Source organism: Amblyomma mixtum, chromosome 6 (genome assembly GCF_055824585.1).
Source record: "Amblyomma mixtum isolate Tamu chromosome 6, ASM5582458v1, whole genome shotgun sequence".
Classification (NCBI taxonomy): domain Eukaryota; kingdom Metazoa; phylum Arthropoda; class Arachnida; order Ixodida; family Ixodidae; genus Amblyomma; species Amblyomma mixtum.
In genome coordinates this window covers 50,946,426-50,965,339 of record NC_143017.1, presented here as the reverse complement: position 1 = coordinate 50,965,339, position 18,914 = coordinate 50,946,426, and the positions used below count along the sequence as shown (strand labels likewise).

The 18,914-nt window shown below is 49.7% G+C and overlaps 1 protein-coding gene across 1 annotated transcript; it reads left to right on the top strand.

Annotated features, from left to right (window-relative positions):
* Positions 1-270: 270 nt before the first annotated feature.
* LOC149339076 (receptor-type tyrosine-protein phosphatase S-like) lies at positions 271-16,594 on the top strand. Its single transcript, XM_089550874.1, has 7 exons — positions 271-499; positions 3,169-3,459; positions 4,074-4,307; positions 6,025-6,242; positions 9,134-9,212; positions 14,726-14,980; positions 16,209-16,594. Exons 1-7 carry the CDS (start codon positions 271-273, stop codon positions 16,592-16,594), a joined length of 1,692 nt encoding a protein of 563 aa, XP_089407000.1.
* The last annotated feature ends 2,320 nt before the right edge of the window (positions 16,595-18,914 follow it).

The following is an 18,914-nucleotide window of genomic DNA, read 5'->3' as shown; positions in this document are numbered from 1 at the left end:
AAAAAGATCAGAGTCGAGCTCCCCTGCAACACCCGTCCTAACGGTTTACAGGACATATCGTCAGAGCGAAGTAGAAATATAAAATCCACTTTGTCTTGCCCTGCTTCTCGGCGTGATCTCAAGACCGATGATCACAGCTCTGGCTGTCGTACCAAGAACCGCTTCAAATTATATTTTATTTAATGAGCGGGGCTTGTCTTGGCCTTCAACCGACCCGTCCGCACCTGCATGCCTCTCTCTCTGCCAGGCTGGAAGTTCACCGTGGACCTGATGGAGCCGAGGCGGGCGCTGCTGCTGTGGACGGGCGGCGCCGGCTCGCACGACGTCACCTGGTGTCGCTGGGTGGGCGCCCTGAGCGTCTGCCAGAACAAGAGCTCGGGCACCGACGGCGTCGTCATCACCGACCTGGGCGCCTGGCGCACCTACGACGTGGCCGTCGGGGGCCCCACGCGGGACTCGGAGCCGCTCTTCGCGGCACACTTCAGGACCAGACCAGACAGTGAGCTATATATATCCATAGCCATAGACGATATGATGCAGGAGTTCTTCACAACTGTATCTTTCCCCCTCCACTGATGCACTTGAGGAGTTGGAACGCTTATTTATTGAGAAGTAGTTTAAGGTGGATGAGAAACGACAACTCACGTCTATGGACCACCTTCTCTTTTCTTAACCAAGCACGCTAAACGATATCTAAGCGACCTTAACTGCATTAACTGAAGCTTTAAACTAGTGCAGCTCTATTTATTCGCGTGAAGTTCACGATTCCATGTCTCACCACACGGTACGACATTAACGTTCCACGTAGCTTCTCAGCAACAAGATCCAGAAGGCACGCGTATACTACAATGTCCTTGCTATAAAAAAAGAAAAAAAATAGCTGTGGCTTAGCTTGGTTAAGCCCGGTAACTGCGAAAGCAATATCCGTAGCTACGCCATGGTTCAGCTGGTAGTGTAGCTGGTAGTGTAGCTGGTGGTGGTGCTTGTGGTTAGACTTGTGGTGATGCATCGGTTATACAGTGATTCAATCTGGATACGGCATGGTGTTTAATTAAAGGTGTTACCTCGGTCTCCGTAGCTCGCTGTTGCTTCCTCTTTGCATTCTGCCGAGTGGCTTTCGCGGTAGGCGGCATTGCAACGTCTGGCCGCCGGCGCGCTGCGCGCCCGGTTTTGCGGCAGATGGCATGACGTCAGACCGCTAAGCGCGCCGCGCTCGGCAGGAGCGGGAGTTAGGCCGCGCTTGGTAGCTGCGGCCTCGCTACGTGACGGCGCAAGTTGGAGCCCCGCTCTTGCAGCTGTGACGTCAGACCGCTAAGCGCGCCGCACGTGGCAGGAGCAGGAGTTAGGCCGCGCTTGGTAGCTGCGGCCTTGCTACGCGACGGCGCGAGTTGGGCCCCTGGTTTTTGGGGCAGATGGCATGACGTCACAGCAGGGGGTCATGCTAAAGGTCATTGGTAGCTACCGGCCTCGCTACACGACGGGCTGAAAGTGCAACTAGTATTGCTTTCGCAATAAAAATTCAGGGGGCACTTTGACTGTCTAAAGTGCGTAGAGGCGAAAGCGTTTTCCGCACCACTATTCCCAATGTGACACTGGTGACGTCACCGCTGTATGGTTTCACACATAATTGATGAAGAAGTAATGAAAAATTACTAATGACCAATTACTGATTAATCACTCTGCACTAATTGACTGCTAATTAATGGCGCTTAAGTTTCGCCTTTAGGAGTGGAACGCGACAGCGTGTTGTAGCGCTGCCAGGGAGTCCACGGAATGCCACCATCTGTTCGGCGCGATGCGTTGCGCTTTGAACGCAACGCTTTTTGAGTAAAGGAAATGGAGCTGTAATTCTCAGTCATCTCGGTGGACACCTTAACCGCACCGTACAGGAAGGGACGAAGTGGCAGTGAAAGATGAAAGAGGGGCCGTAATGAAGAAACTGCAAATTGTATTTGAGCAAAGAAAATTACGCAGTAACTGTCTCACATATTTCGGTGGACACCCGTCAAAACGCGGACACATCTGTCGACACGGCTGCCGACATGGCCGCAGACACGGCTGCCGACACGGATTGCTAACGACAGCATGAGGCATTAAAGGCTTTCGCCTTAATATCTGAGGAGGTTTCTGAGCATTTACAAGGAAGTATCCGTAGCATGCTAATGTGGACAGTATTCCTTGGCTTCTTTGTTCAGCCAACTTTCTTCTTTGTTCTTCTTTGTTCCGCCAACTCAGATGTTCAAGCGTCCAAGGGTGGCTTGTGGTTGTATGCGTATGCTTGGCCCAGGACCTACTGAACACCTAATAGAAGGGATGTTGTAATAAAAGTGTCACGCTACCATCACCACCGTAGGAGTCAAGCAGCACATGTTAGGCCTAACTGCTTCAGACATGCGGTTTTTAAGAACCTGACAGACCCTTTAACCTGTCTCATGACAGGCGCTCAACCATACATCAACGCTTGAGGGAGCGAACGCTACTGGCACGGCAGCTATAGAAGCACAGATTCCTTACCTCCGCATCGACATCATCCTGCTTATAAGTCCAGCTCTGCTGGAGTGTTCCCTGCTGTTGCTGTTTATGTGATTGCGGTGGGATGCGGAACACGCATCTTTCACTTCTTTCTACTCTTCCTTCTTTCTAGAATAGCCATGTGCCGATCTGCTCATGTGTCACATTACGTTGTCTCGTGTATTTGTTTGTGCGTTTTCCATCCTCGCTAAATCGGTGCACGGTGGCAATTGACAGATGCATGCTTATTTCTTGCAGAACCATGCCCCGACTGGAGCCAGCCCCTTGCTGCCACACTATTTCCACCATCACCGACAGTCACCGCCCCGCTTCGCGTTTATTAACGTTGTCTGATTCGTTCCACATTGCCCACGCTACACTGTAGGCGTTAGATAGTATAGTATGTTCTCTATGTTCGCTTCACGAAATGTCTAATCACATTTTCAGCTGCTTAACGTATGCTTTAAATATACTATGACCATTATGTTTGTTGCTCTCAGCGCGCTATCCTCTGTATTCCTTCCTTGTTATTTGTGAATTGCAGAATAAATAGTGTTTAAACGACGACTTCAGCGTCGCGTCTATGCATTCAGAGCGCATAGGAGGAAATGGTATACGAATCTCGGCGGTTGTGGGTCATGTCATCCGCCCGCGCAGCGCCCAGCGCCCCATTGCTGCTGCACGCGGAACGGGTGGGCGCGGGCGAGGCGCGCCTCTCCTGGTTGGCGCCCGAGTCGCCCCGCGGTCCCCTTCACGCCTACGACGTGTCCTGGTGCTCGGGCCAGGCGTGCGAGTCTCTGGAGACGCCACGAGAGACGCGGTATGCGGTGCTACGCCCCGTGCTACCCTCCACCAATTATACGTTCCGCGTGCGTGCTAAGAACGTGCTCGAGGACGTGCCCCTCGAGGGGCCGCACGCGGAGGTCGCCGTCTTCACGCCGCCCGAAGGTGAGGGGGCGACGTCACCGATATAATATCTGGCGCCCGTCGAGGGTTGACTGAGCCGCTCACTGAAAGCATCCGATTACATAGCCCGCTTAGATTGCTGTACGTAAGAGAAACCAGTATGGCCCCCGGATCTTTCAGACACGGGACTGCGGATCTTGTCATGCGTGGCTGCAATGACGTCTCGCATCGTTTAAAGGAGTTCACTCTTGCAGAGGGACTCGATACTTGATGCAAACAGTTTGCTGAATGCGTACAATTACCGGGTGAGATTTTTTTTTTATTGATAAATGTTCATAAAATAAAATACGCGACCTTATCACAGTTTTGGTACCCTGCCTGAACGTAGCGTGGCATGGCTACATGACTCGTGCAGCTGCAGCCAACCCACGCCAACTATAAAGACTACGATTCCAACACGTGTTCTGCCGTCTAGAAAAGCTGTTTGGTGCAACGCGTGCATCGCCCTCAATGAGTGCCTCTAGCACATCTACTCTAAGTAGGAAATCCTTCAGTGCCGGTGAGATTTCCAGGTCAACTAAGAACCCGCCCTTACGCTTATTAAAATTCGCGACACGTCTTATGACTTCGTTCCCAAGCCTACGCCCCTTGCTCAGGGCTCGTCTTTCGGCTGGAGACGTCGGCGTGGACGGCGGTGTCGCTGTCGTGGTCGGGTGCTGGCGTGTCCACGGTCAAGCATTGCTTCGAGGCCGGCAACTGCGAGAAGTCCTTCGTGCAGGGCGGCCGCAAGGATATCGCCAACAGCCAGCCCTGGACGCTGGCCAGCGTGGAAGTGACCGACCCGTCGGACGCGCTCCTCTTCTACACCGTCTACCGGTCGCCACCAGGACGTGAGCCCGCATACACCACGCGTTGGCTTCGACTGTTACACAAACTTCAGCAGCACTTTCGCAATCTCAGCATCGAGACGTTTGTAATTTGCGAAGTTTCCCATGCTAAAGTAGCATCGCGAGACTTGAGGCTCTCATTACCGGATTCTCAAGATACCCAAACTTGACCCGTAAGGGACGCTCGGAAACCTGACTTTGAGGAATTGTTTCGAGGACTTTTTGAAACGCTCGCTGTAGAGTCGGCGGCCACCGCCGACGGGAGAGTAGCAGCTGCAACGTGCGTTGGTCAGAGGCGAAAAAGGGCTTATTTGACGAGTCACCAGAATAAATTAGCATGAGGGCAATGAGTGTGATAGCGTCAAGTGCATGACGCGTCACTTTGCCATGACGCGCACTGACAGCAGCAGTGCATAAGCAACCGCTGCGTATAAAAGAAGCTTCAGAGGAATAAACGCGGATTCCTTGTCCTGCACCGGTCTTCGCTGGTTCTTTGGATGCGGCCGCTCGGCTGCCGCACGCTACTACATTTCAATGAGGACACAACATACATGGTTGATAAAATAGAATATGAAAGAGGCTAGATTTAGGCAAAATAGGAAATAAGAGCTGAATGCTACGCTTGTCTGAAGGCATCAAACTGTCGTAGCGTCGCTCTGTTCGAAAAAAGTCATCGCGGGCATTTTAATAGATATCTAAATTTAAGAGCGTTATCGCGGCTCTGGCGCTTGCCATGTTTGGAGAAGGTTGAATTATTTAAAATATCATTCTGAGAAAAGCTTTGTTGTTGGCCCAATCTGCTTTTGCCAGAAGCAGCAGGTACTGAATATTACGATATGTTTTGCACTGGATTAAGTTTCAATTTTCCATTGTTTTCCTTCGTGTTTTCGCCTTTTGTCGGCATGCGTAATACTTGGTAAGCTACTGTAGTACGTACATGTAAAACGAAGGGTGGGCCTCTGCCTTGCCATCATTGCTGGCCTAGTCGTCCCTTTGTTAAATGGCGTTTTTAACGCTTTAATATTTATTAACGTCGTTTACTGCACGACAGTGATGTTGGAATTATGAACCGAACTTTGTTTTCTCCACATGACGTTACGTTAACGTTGTATAGCTTTTCATAAAGTCCAAGGCAACCACCACGTTCAGCGTCATACACCTGCTTGCAACACCTGCTTGCTTGCAAGTGTTGGAGGCCCGAAGCTTTCCTACACTCTCGTCAGAGTAAATTACCATCCTCAGCTGTCGGGGAAATGCCTTCCAGAATGTGATGAAAATACGTGTGAAAAAATCTGATTTGTGATTTTTTTTGGCCGACCTCATTTCTGAATACCACGCCGGAATCAGCAAGGAATGCCCCTTGCTCTACCGGCACGAAATGGTGTTACGGGTTTGTCAGCTTATCGCATACGTTGCGTGTTTACTAGCGTATAACATTTCAGCCAATGGTTTTTTCGGAAATGGGAGCTTAGTTCTGGCCATTATACGTAACCAGGCCTTAAAAAGAGCCATTAGAGTGGATATTACTGAGTATTTACGTTCCGTGCTGAGGGTACCCGCCATATTCAATCCTTCGCGACACTGATGCAAATCGCGCTCCCAAGTTTCAAGAGACCTACTTTGTTACACCTTTAAGGTACTTGCTTAGCGACAGTGCACGAGTGACAGTTTACACAGTGTGCCTCTCGTTTCACTTTTTCTTCGTGGGCTCGTCACTCAGGCCCCAGCGCACCGCGTGACGTTCGCGTGTCCCCGGTGAACTCGTCGGCGCTGGAGCTTCGCTGGTCGGCGCCCGAGCGTGGCCGGGGCCCCGTGGACGGCTACCTGGTCCGCTGGCAGACCTTCTACGCCGAGGGCGAGGCGCTGCGCCTCGGGTCCCGCGACCTGCGCTCGCTGCTCATCGGCGACGTAGAGGAGCTCAACACCTACACCGTGCAGGTACGCGGCTCAGCAGCAGAGAGGGTAGCAACCCCGGCCTGCACGTCAGGATGAAATTCCGGAACCGTTCTGTCTTCTACAGCTGCGACTGTTAATTGCTCAGATTTCCGGCTGTAATAAGATTTGGTCTACGTGAGAGCGGTCGGACTCTTCTTGAAGTTGACCTCTTGCTTGTCGATGTAATGTTTTTGAACGTAAACAATACATCCAGCGCCTCTTTCCGTGCTGCTAAGTCAGGATTAGTTTAGTAGAGCAGAATGTTGGGCCAGTTGGTGCAGCGACATATTCAAGAAAACTTTGCGCAGAATAACACAAGACTTCGGGAAATTGTAGAGGCTCGAGAGATATCTAGTACGGCAGGCTGCGTGAGTAAAGCATCGATAGCCCTTCTCAAAAAAGAACTTGATTTTCTTCGTGACCGATAACCCGCTTTCATGTTGCTACTTTCTGGGCATTTCCGCTGGGTTTGAATTGTCTTGTGCCTATCACAGATGTTATTTTTTACCATTGTGCTCCCACACGTGTTGCACTGGCTATCGTACGCTGGCGCCCTTTCTGCTTTTTATGGCGATGTATCGTTTCCGAAAAATACAGTTGCAAGTTTGCGCTCGTGTGTGTGTACGTGTTTCTCCCTTTCGTCTTGTTTTATTCTGCGCAAAGTTTTCTTGAATATGCAGGATTAGTTTGTTCGCCTCTGTGGGTATTCAAATTCTGTGTTCATTTTTTAAATCTCATTATAAGTACCCTCTACTCGCAGCCACGAAAATTAGCTTGATGTTTGTAACTCTTTCTCAAAAGTATACGCTCAGTCTCAAACTCGACATACACATTCCGTTGCGTATGTCACAAGTTTAGAGAAAAAATAACGCTGAACTACAGGCAACGGCTCAATTAAGATATCGGCGGGAGCCGGCAGCTGAGTGGCGGCGGCTTCTTCGCGCTGACGCTTCCTACGCTCTCGCTCCAGCGCGGCCCTCCTAGCACGAACCTTCTCCGAGACGGCAGTTAGGGAAGTTGAAGGTTCGCCCTGTACGCGTTGTCCCCGGTGACGCTCTCACTGTTGAGAGCTCGTCGTCGTCGCCCACCGTTCTTCGACCTGTAGACGCCGCCGATCGGTTTCTCGCTGGGCGGCAAGCACGACTCGGTGTTGTCGACAGCGAGCCTCGCAAGCACGAGCGCGACGAACGTCCTTTCCATTTTTTTTTTGGTGTGGGCTTTAAACCCGGAAAAGCTCTGCTGGTAGGGGCTCCTTCTCTCATTCATTCATAGTTGTTAATCTTTCTCTTCAGAGAATAATAAAAGGGCGACTACGGTTTGTTATTTTGTTTCTCGGGCAGCGCGCAGAGCGAACCTTGGCTGTACTCCCCGATCTCTTCGCTTCCGAGCTGCAGCTGTTCGGGGGGAGAGAGAAACACGGAACTGATTAGACGGGCTCACAGAGCCCCATGGCTACCGCGGCCCCGATAGCGAGCGCCGGGCCACAGTCGCTGCGTTTATCTTTTCTTTCAGCCTGCCCGAGGACAGCACCGTCCCTCCCCCTTTCTCTTTCCCTTCTTTCACCCATGCGACCCCTTAATTCATTTTCATCTCTCTCTACTGGCCGATTAGGTCGGTGGCCTTGGACGGACTTCATCCACGCAACGGATCTGGGTGTGCTCCGCATAATGCTCACGTCGTAAAACGTGGCGGTGCTGATGCCGATATATTTTTACACCTCTACACAATTCCGTTGGTGAACAGCTTTAGTGCATAATAAGCGGGTGAAATTTGCCCCATCAGCGTACATTTCTTCGACAATTTTTATTAAGTGACAACTTGACGACCTGTGCTGTCGTTATAGCTTCGTCACTGCTGCCTCAGGACAGTCAAATACTCCACCTCAGGCGTGGACGCGCTGCCACTAGACCTATTCCGTAAAGTCTATATTGCGAAGACTTCACGTAAAGTAGAGCTTAAAGGGACAGTGAGAAGAGCTCTATTAATATTTTTTTTAAGCCAAATCCCATAGTTCGGCATTTCATGGCTTTGTTGCTACTTGGCCGGCAGCGAAAGATGCATTTATTTCTAAGAAATTTGGATTCGAAGTTGAAGAAGTTTTCCCGCCGCTCTGATTCAAACTTGGGATTCTCTGATGACGACACAGGACTAAGCGACGTGAAACATGACGTGCACATGACGTAACGCAGACTCCGTGATTTCTGGCGGCCAGCAGTGCGGCCTAGCAGCAGCCGAAAAGAAAGCTACCGCCGGCCGCACGTTGAAGGCATCTATCGGCTATTGCGGCCGTCGCTACCGTCGCTTCATTTACGTTTGCACCGGCGTTTTGCCAGCCTTACGATGAATCCCGCTCTCGAAGTCGTCAACGAAGTTCTCGCAAATAGACACCTTTAGCATACAGTGTACCTTGTTACCGTTAGCGGAATACTGGGAGCCCGCCTACCGCCGATGAGCAGGCGCTGATTGGTCCCGATGCAGCAGGCGCGCCAGTAGCTGCCTAATAACTGCCGGGTAGGTGACGCCATCTGGCGACGTCATGAAGATTTGCACATGCCTTGGCTGCGCCTCAGTGATTCATGGATTCTCGTCTCCTAGTCTTGCTACAACCATTGGTTCTAGCAACACTGTTTTGTCCTATGACGTCACCACGCTTGTACTTGCGAGTTTGGCCTGTGGCGGCGATACCTGTATTTTGGTTCTTGCTCTTTTCTACGTTACAAGAGCTTTGTTGTCAGTATGAGTGGCATTTTTGTAATCAGGAGCGGGTATTCTGTCGATACAAGCCAACTTCAATTTCTCCTCAGTGTCCCTTTAAGTTAAAGTACAACAAATTCACATATTCTTGTTCTCTTCACATTGTCGAAATCCGTTGCAATGTTCCCTTATTCAAACAGGTGGCCGCGTACAACATCTGGTCCGGCAGCTTCCTGTCAGGGGATGAGGCCGTCGCCTACGGAATCTCCTACTCCTCCGGTGAGTCGGGTTGAGCTCTTTACCCTTTCCCATCCCGTTTTGTCTGCAGCCACCTGCAGTTAAAGCCTGCTTAGGAAAGCATTAAAATGAAAAGTTAAAACAGGACGCGTATGGGTCTCGAAAATGAAAGGCGGGTGGAGATAAAAAGAAGGTGGTCTAAACGCACGGGCACGTGTGCCTTGTGCTCACGGTAATTGAATCAGCAAGTAAATGCACACTGAAAAGAGAAAAAAAAAAACACTGCGAGATGCCTAGAAAATGTTTACTCATCGTCAGTGCAATTGGGTCTACGCTCGGAGATTACCTTGGTGGTTGTAAAATCTTCCCGTCGAGCTTGAGGTTAGCCTGCCCGATACCATTCTCTGTACCCAGGTCAGGTGAAACACCTGCATCCTTAGCAGTGCATAGAGTGGTGCTCGCCAAGTCAAGGTTTTAAACACTATGCATGCTCTCCGACCTATTGCGAGCATATCTATTCGTATGTCCGTTGTAAAACAGGCTGCAAGAGGTATCTTGTAAACAAAGCCTTTATTTTCGTTACTTCGAATGAAGTACACGAGGAAGTATCTCTATCGAATGAAAAACTGTCTCACTCTCCAGGGAAGAAATTCAAACAGCTCTTAAAACTGCTTACGTTCTGTGAAGGCGAAATCATTGGTGTGCCATCGTGAGCGTTCGACCTGGATGCAGGTTGTGCACTGAGAAACGAAACGAAGATGCGCCTCAGAATGCTGATTCCACAAAGGTCCGAATGAAACACTCGGACACTCGATTCGAATGCATGTCTCGAGCTAGTTGGCTAGCCTCCAACCTAAGAGACTATGCTATATGCAACGAGAAATCGTATGGCACAATCAGCTACGGCGTACGACGAAGGGTTGCTTCACAATTTTAATACGAAAAGTGGTTTTTTGAGGGAAGGAAATGTCGCAGTAACTGTCTCGCATCTCGGTTGACGTCTCAACTGCGCCTTAAAGGAAGAGGTAAAAAATTCAGGGGTCACTTTGTTGACCTAAAGTGCGGTGAGGCGAAAGCATTAAGCGTGGTATTGCTGCTTGTGTCATTGATGTGTTGTTAAGATGTGAAGCTTCGCCTCTGAGTGAAACGCGACAGCGTCTTGCAACGCTGCCAGGGAGTCCATAGAACGCCATCGCCCGTTCGGTTCTACGCCTTGCTCGTCGGTAAATTGGTTTTTGAGGAAAGGAAATGTATCTGCCTCGCATATCTCGGTGGACACCTGAACCTCGCCGTAACGGGAAGAGAGGAAGATGGGAGTGAACGAAGAGACCGTATTCACTTAGACACGCCTTTGTTCATTCCTAACCATCGAGCTGGCATGGCGGAGTGGATAGCATGCTCGGCTCGCCCTCCGGAAACCGAGGTTCGATTCCAGAACTCGACGAATTTCCTACTCAGTTTTATTATTTATTTATCTTGCCTGACTAGAAAGGTTAATTAGGCTAATTGGGTAATTATGCAAAGAACTAAACTAATTCTCACTTACTTGGAGCATCACTATACGATCCCTTCTATTGGTTGCATGGCTACTAACCAAAGTACAAATAGCCCTGTTTGAAATTCGCGCACTGTGACGTCACGACCGTTTCGACCAATTGAAAAGCGTGACATTTCTGTCGACAGCTCCTGCTTACAAAGATGAGGCATTAAAGGCTTCGCCTTAATACTCTGGGAAGACATAAAATTGAAGGTCCATATGTCGTCAGTTCGAATCCCTTTCGCAAGCTAACCTCTGACTTGACTAGCACATGTAAGCTGTATGCAACGAGAAATCGTGTGACACCACCGGAACGCTATACTACAAACACCTGGATTATACCTGTCTGGCAATCTTACATGGGCAACGCACATCGACCACGTCACTGCAGCATCCAGCCAATCCCTTGGCTATTTTCAACGCTCAATGAAGTTTGCGCCAGCACATGCAAAATTACTAGCCTGCACCACATTAATGCGTCCAAAATTAGAATATGCAGCCGCCATTTAGAACCCACATGAGGAATACGTTTCTGAGAGCACTGAAACTATCAAAATCACTCCATTAGATTTGTTCATTCCGATTATTCATCCTACACAAGTGTAACCGATCTCAAGAACCGATCCAGCTTGGCATTATTAAAGCACCGTCGAAAACTAGCTAATTTAGCTCTTTTTCATCGTTTTCATTTCCGTTACGCATCTACGTCACAAAACACTCCTTGTTTTCAGCTCGTCACAAAAACAGTCAACAGGTGTCATACCCTTGCCCAATAACACAAACATTGCGCAGTCTCTCTTCATCCGAACAGCAAAAGATTGGAACGGCCTTCCCAATGCCTCTGTAATAATAGAAGACACTCTTGCATTCAAAGATAAGCTTAAATCTCACACATTTTAGGTGTTCGTGTACCTTTCCCCTCCAACGTTGACCTGTTGCACTTTGTTTTACTTTGTGATTTTTATTATTCTCTAATCCGTTATTGAATTCTAACCCACCATTCAGCACTTCTTCATGTCTTTTATTCTTGTCTTGTTTTTTTCTATTGTAATCGAAAGCATTTGAGCGTTTTGCATTGTGATTTTCTGAGCTGTTTGCTGTTTCATTTGTATTTTGAACCTTGATGTTGGCATTGTACAGAATATGTTCGTTTTTTGTTCATATTTCTTTACAACCCACCCCTCATGTAATGCCCCTTGTTTGGGGCATTTGAGGTACCAAAATAAATAAACAAACAAATAAATAAATAAATAAATATCCTGTAGAATGTAGAATTGTGTGAAATAAGGCAGCGGCTAACACGGCGAACGTACAAAGTAGGGGACTGCTTGACGCATCACAGACGAAAAAGCATTTCATTTCTACGTCAAAAATCACACCTATGAGAGCCCAAAAACGGGCGTTCGGGAAAATGTGCAAAGCCTTTTTTTTGGAGGGGGGGGGGGGGGAAGGGGGGAGGGCGACCCCCCCCCCCCCCCCTCCTTAGGACCGCCACTCACAGCACCCTGCACCACACTGTCGCACGAAGCCATGAATGTATGCTTCTCCACAGCAACAAGCAATATGAAACAAAGCGTGCTTTACAGGATGGAGCGGCGGAAACAAAGTTGTTCACTACACGAAGCTGGCATGGGCGATACTATTCTGCTCACCAATCCATTATGAAAATACATTAATATAATGCGGAGAACAGACCATCGATGGTATGTAAGTGTATCAGAGTGGACAGCAGACAAGAATAACTCGGATGGGTTTGATGCAAAAGTAAATGACGGAGTGTACTTAGGGCTACTTACGTGCTTTGAAGGCGGAAACACTGATTTTTTAACTTCTATTATTTCTTTCTTGCTTTCTAATGACACACCTATCATTAGCATACACTACGTTCACGTTTATTTCCCAAAAAGCAACGTGGTTTTGGTTTTGTGGCCCAAGGGTTGCTTTAGGCCTATGGCCTACGTTCGTAATCTGAAGGTCCTTGGTTGAGTTCCCCGCACATTTGGGAGCTTTATTTTTCTTTTCTGATGACGTCACGAGGTCACGTGCTTTTGTTACACTTTTCCTGGACAAACTCCGGGCTCCGTTGCTGATGAGCCATACAAGGTTTTCGCCTTAAAAAGAAAGAAAACTTAGCCGGGCTGGAAATTTTTTGGACAGGGTGGCGCAGCCTGAGAGGCCAATGAGCTGCAGTGGCTGTAACATAGCTGACGATGATCACGATGATCATGTGGAAGAAGTGGCGTGCCAGAAGAGTGATTTATAGCGCAACGATATATAGTGCACTTCGCTGAATGTACACTGCGCGTAATGGTGAAGAATTCCCGCCAAAGCTCCGTAAAACGCTCACTGAGCAGCGACAGCACCCTGATTCTGCACTGCGTATGTGTACTGCAAACTTTTACCGGGATCGCAGTAACAGTGACATTTTGAGTTGTGTTAAGACACTTTGGCTGGCTGGGGGGTTACAAAACATCATTAAGTGAACAGCGCAACCTGAGACACACACGCACTGTGTTCGTTCTCATTCTTTGTCTTGTGTGTGAGTCTCATGCTGCGCGGTTCACTTCATGAATCACTTTGAGAAAATGCCGGCTCTATCTGTGTGAAGCCTTGGTGTTAGAAGCCTCCACCCACTAGAAGCACCACTCACCAGTTTCTCCTCACAACAACCACCCCACCTCGACCCACCACCCAAATTTCACCCTCATAAAAGTAATCATTATAATAAAAGCACTTGAGCAATCATCAAGAGTAACTCCAATGGCTCTCGCAGCATTATCGCACCAGGATTCATCATTATCCTGTTAAATATCTCGTTTTATTTTGCAGGTAAAAGCTTGTTACTGGGATCGCATTCGCAGCTCTCAGAAGTGGAGGCGCTGTATGTGGCAGGTCAGGAGAGGGCATGCGCACTTTTAGGGTAGAGTCGCGCGTGCTGCGAAAACCATACATCATTGGTGAGAGGGCACAGGACGAATAGAGGCACGACTGCTAGCGCCAGCAGCCTCCCAGGGCGTGCTGAAATTCCGAGACGCCACGTCACGCGGTGTCTGGATACGACAATTGTCTTGGCTCGTTGTCTTAGTCTCAGAAAAACATTTAGGTACCAGGAAGAGGATAAAAAAAAAATGACTCTATTCTGGTAACATAAAATTGTCTCTCTTTTTTTGTGCTCTTCGCCATTGACTCAAGCCGCATGAAGACTCATGATAGCGGGGATAATAATACTAATAATAACTTGTTTATTTCCATCAGTGATGGGGGAGACTGCGGATAAAAGCTGCTTGACAACAAGCGACTTGACTGAAGCCCGCAGCCTCCCTACAAAGCAGGCAGCGATAGAACAACAAAAAACTCGCAGTAAGCACAATATTGAAAATTAATGCACGCACACTTGATACAAGAGGTAAACATAACAAAAGGCAAGATAACACTTTTAGTTGTTATTGTAAGCAAGGATTGTTAATGAAATGTTTCCGTAGGGTTCGAACAGAAATTGTATGCAAATCTATACCTATGGGGAGTCCATTGAACCAATATCGAAATTACTGGATTTAGAACCAGTTAGGAACAGAATACTTAAAATATTTCCACCAAGGGCCTGAAACGTGTTATCGGTGCGCTCTTGAAGGGCTCAGCAAAGCTCAGTGGAATGCCGCTCCTATGCTTGTGACGCACCAGAAGGCGTGACCTTCGCACTCATGCTTCTAGTTTACACGAATGCCACTTCACCTCAACATGCTGCCAGAATGTGAAATTGGCACGGCGATGTGGGGACACACTGACTTCCTCGCGTATCTGACAAAAAACTTCGTCATATTAACGCAGAATATATCGACAACCTGCATATATTTTTCATGGTAAGGCAGGGCCGGTCCAAATGTTTGAAAACCCACCGAAAACGGGAAGACTTTTCCTCGCACTGCTGGCCTACCGTTAAAGTCTCAAACCGGCCGTCGTCAACCTAGGGAGATCTCGGAGCCACGCAACATATCGTTGCGTGGCGGCTTGGGCGCAGGCATGCACGTGAACGTGAGCAGCGGGTCGACGTGGGCCGAGCTTCGGTGGACGCTGCGCCACGACGTGGTCGAGGAGGAGCTGCTGCTCACCTGCTGCGAGCCGGACCAGCAGGATGCGTGCCCGCACCAGGCGCGCCTCAACAGCAGCGCGCGCCGACACCTGCTGCGCCCCCTGGAGCCGGCCAGGGCGTACGACGTGCGCTTCTTCCGCCTCCGCGGCATGGCGCTGCTGCTGCGGAAGCGCTTCACCACCGGTCAGCCTCGTTTCGTCTGCTCAGACACCGCTCGTAAAAGTACACCTACATTGTGCATTTGCAAGGGTTCTTCTGCGTCTGAATCCGCAAGGCCGCGTTCAAGATGTGTCTCAGCATAAATTATTCGCTAATGCTAGATTTTAACGCGACGTTAAGGGCCCTGTGTCGCAGAAAAGCCGGTGTCGTCATCGGTGTCGGAGCGTTGGCTGTGAGCGAAAAATTCGAGAAGCGTTGATAAAGAAAACCGAGTAGGAAATTGGTCGAGTTGGGGAATCAAACCAGGGCCTCCAGAGTGCGAGACGAGCAAGCTCGACGGTTTGGAATGAACAAAGGCGCGTCTAGTGAACACGGTGTTTTCTTAGAATGGTGCTTTACAGACATGCACTGTTGTGTATATTCGTAATTATGAGCATGTAAATTACAGAAGTCGCAGTTAAGCGAGGAGCAAAGTAGGTTTCCGCCGCCGCGGTGGCTCAGTGGTTATGGTGCTCGGCTGCTGACCCGAAAGACGCGGGTTCGATCCCGGCCGCGGCGGTTGAATTTCTTTGGAGGAGAAATTCTAGAGGCCCGTGTACTGTGCGATGTCAGTGCACGTTAAAGAATCCCAGGTGGCTGAAATTTCCGGAGCCCTCCACTACGGCGTCTCTCATAGCCTTAGTCGCTTAGGGACGTTAAACGCCATAAACCAAACCAAACCAAAGTAGGTTTCCGCTACTTTTCCTCCGCTTGGCGCGCACGCCCACTAAAACCACTCCCTCCTCCTCCTCCTCCTCCTCCTCCTCCTCCTCCTCCTCCTCCTCCTCCTCCTCGCAATGTACGCCACTGCCCCAACAGATAGCGAGCGATGGCAGCGCCTCCTAAAGCCCCTCAATGAAGCTATACTGGTGTTCGGGGCATCGGGTTTATCGAGAACGATGTTCCGATGAACTACGACTGCAACTTGAGTTTTTCCTCAGTTTCTCATGCAGCAATGATGCAAAATAGATTAAAGGCTTCCCGTCAGTTATTTCTGGGCGCAGTGAGTTAAACTTCGTAGTCAGTGGTAAACTCGATTACATGCACTCTACCAATGGCCTTTTTTCACCGACAAAAATGAGTTTTCTGTGAGCTTTAATGCGTTAGTGAGGCAGAAGAATCGTAATGCTTGCGCCGCTTCGTAATGGCTCAATGTGCGTTTGAACGTTAAAGGCGAAAGTGCCACACGCTCCTCTGTCTGCGGATCCTTCAGCCACAGAGAAGGCGGACTCGCCCGCGCCCAACGCGACGTACGTCGTCTTGGGCGACGGCTCGGTGCTGTTGTCCTGGGGGCCGGGCGAGGAGTGCGCCCTGGCAGCCTCAGTCGCCATGGGCAACGAGAGCGGCAGCGACGGAGACCGGGGCTACCGGGTGTCCTGGGCTCAGGAGGGCTCCGAGGGCGACGGCGGCATCCATCAGGCGGAGACCACTGTGGGCACGCAGTTCACGCTGCGGGGCCTCCGCCCTTCCACATCGTACGCGGTGGAAGTGCGCGCTCTCGACGCGTGCGCCACCGGGGACGCGCCACGAGTCTGGACGCTCCGGATAGAGACGCCGCCCGCCGTGACACTGCCGGATAACGCGCATTCCGCGCCGTGATAAGCGACGAGCACCACTCGTGGAACACTACCATGGACTGACGCGTGCTTTCCTGAAAGCGGTTTTCGCCGGTCCTTCTTTTTTTTTTTTGCGTGATCCGCTCTAAGACTGATGATTTTTCGGTTTTCTGTCGTTATGATCTTCGATTGTAATATAGATCAAATCTTTAGCGCCTAATCTACGAATTCTGAAACGGTGTAGTGCAATCGCCTTCGCCCCACCATCCTCCTATTGGGCATGTGATTGCGCCCACTTTCTGTTTTATTCAGTGTATGAGTCTGTCTTGTGTGTTCACGTGAATCGTATCATCCTAGATGACGCCTTGTGGAGACAGAACGAGAGAGATTTTTAACGCCCAATCCGGCGATCCAGCAGTGTTTCTAACATCGGTGTGCCAACGCGACACGGACGTGCTCGAGAACACATACTTCCTGGTCGTGTTTGCCATGTGCACTCAGCACAGCAAGCTGCTGACACCGGGAGAATACCACCCCAGGGGTGGTATTCTCCCGGTGTCGCCTTTTGCGACATGTCGCAGTCGCACTTCGCTGATTGGCTCGAGCCGCGGTGACGGCGGCGTGACAACACGGATCCGCCTTCCTGCTACGTCGTCGTGACGTCGCCCCAATTTACTACGCTTAGTCGAACAACGGAATGCGCTGAAGCGATTCGCGCGGGCGACGGGCTACCGTTAGCATACGAACGCAATCGGCAGTTGCGGCTTTTGCGCCCTTGGCGTGAAAACATGGCGACGTCCTTTCAAGCGAGAGCCGCCCGCTTCAGCCAATTCAGCAGTCCTTGCGATTCCGGTCGGCATGTTTACCGGCAACTACTGGTGTTGTTACTTTTCGCTATGACTTACCTTGCTTCGACGATAAAGTTTAAGCTGCAATTCAGCCTAGTTTTTTAGATACGCTCTCGATTCTGGAGCGCGTAAACCTAATGGGACCTCCAGCTACACTGCTACCGTCTGCAACTGCCCGAAACGCAGCCGAAACCTAGCACAACCGTCCGGAACGAAAGAAAAATAGATTTGGAGCTTTTTCGCGGTGTTTTATAGACTTAAATGAAGTAAAGCGAGTTTATATTAAATTTGCAAATGTTTTTTTGAACATTAGACGTCATGTGATGGCAAATATTCTTGCTATAAAAGATACGAAACTACTGCTGCTAGTGAATCAGCAGTGGTAAATTGTCGCTTCTCGGAGTGAATGAATGCACCGCAGACGAAAGTGCCGGCGGCTTTTTCCGTTTCTTCGAGCATCTGTAAGCACTTTTTTAGGCCCCGCCCATATGCGACATGTCGCAAAAGGCGACACCGGCAGAATACCACCCCTGGCCGCGGCCTACGTGTGTGACTTTCGCGTGTGACTTTCGCGTGTGACTTTCGCTTTGTGACTTTCGTGTGATGTCGCGTTGATGTGTCCGCCGGTTGCAAGAAAGAAGGCGTATGCTGATCTTGTTTTTTTCTTTAACATATAAGGCTTACACCGACGGGGTTGACTTGCATTACACTGATTCCAAATAGCTACCTTACAGGCGATCGCACGCTCACTCCCATCTCCCTCTTCTCTAGCCAAAACCATCGTCTCGTTTCGTTGGATGCGATGGCCGCGTTCAAAATGCGCCTGTTTGCTGAGATACGTCAGTGCACGTTAGATTCCCAGATGGCCGAAAATAATCCGGAGCCCTCCACTACAGCACATCTTACCCTCTTTCTTCTTTTCCCTTCGTTCCCTTCCATCAGGGCACGGTTTAGGTGTCCTTCGAGAGGTGATATTGTTACTGCGTCATTTCGAACCCCAGGTGATCGAAATTTCCCGAGCCCTCCACTACGGCGTCTCTCATAGCCTTAGTCGCTTTGGGACGTTAAACCCCATAAACCTAAACCTAAACTAAACCTACCTTTTTTTAATTTCTTTAAAGAAAAAGAGTGCGCCATAAACAGCTAATGGTGTATTGTGCTGGTGCGTCATGGTCGAGTTCTGCAGCGCCCGGCCCAACTTTAAGCGTGTAGTCTGCTTTTTCTAGGGGAAATTGCTGTTCTTGGTAATAAAAGATTGGTTTGGTTTGTGGGGGTTTAACGTCCCAAAGCGACTCTGGCTATGAGAGACGCCGTAGTGAAGGACTCCGGTAATTTCGACCACCTGGGGTTTTTAACGTGCTTTGACATCGCACAGTACACGGGCCACTAGAATTTCGCCTCCAAAGAAATTCAACCGCCGCGGCCGGGATCGAACCTGCGTCTTTCGGGGCAGCAGCCGAGTGCCATAACCACTGAGCCACCGCGGCGGCCCGGGCAGTGGAAGAGAACTTAAGC

Coding starts and splice junctions, on each gene's coding strand:
- LOC149339076 (XM_089550874.1), top strand. CDS start 271: ATGGAGCCGAGGCGGGCGCTGCTGCTGTGGACGGGCGGCGCCGGCTCG. Junction 500..3,168: donor CTTCAGGACCAGACCAGACA/GTGAGCTATATA, acceptor CCGCCCGCGCAG/CGCCCAGCGCCCCATTGCTG. Junction 3,460..4,073: donor CGTCTTCACGCCGCCCGAAG/GTGAGGGGGCGA, acceptor CCCCTTGCTCAG/GGCTCGTCTTTCGGCTGGAG.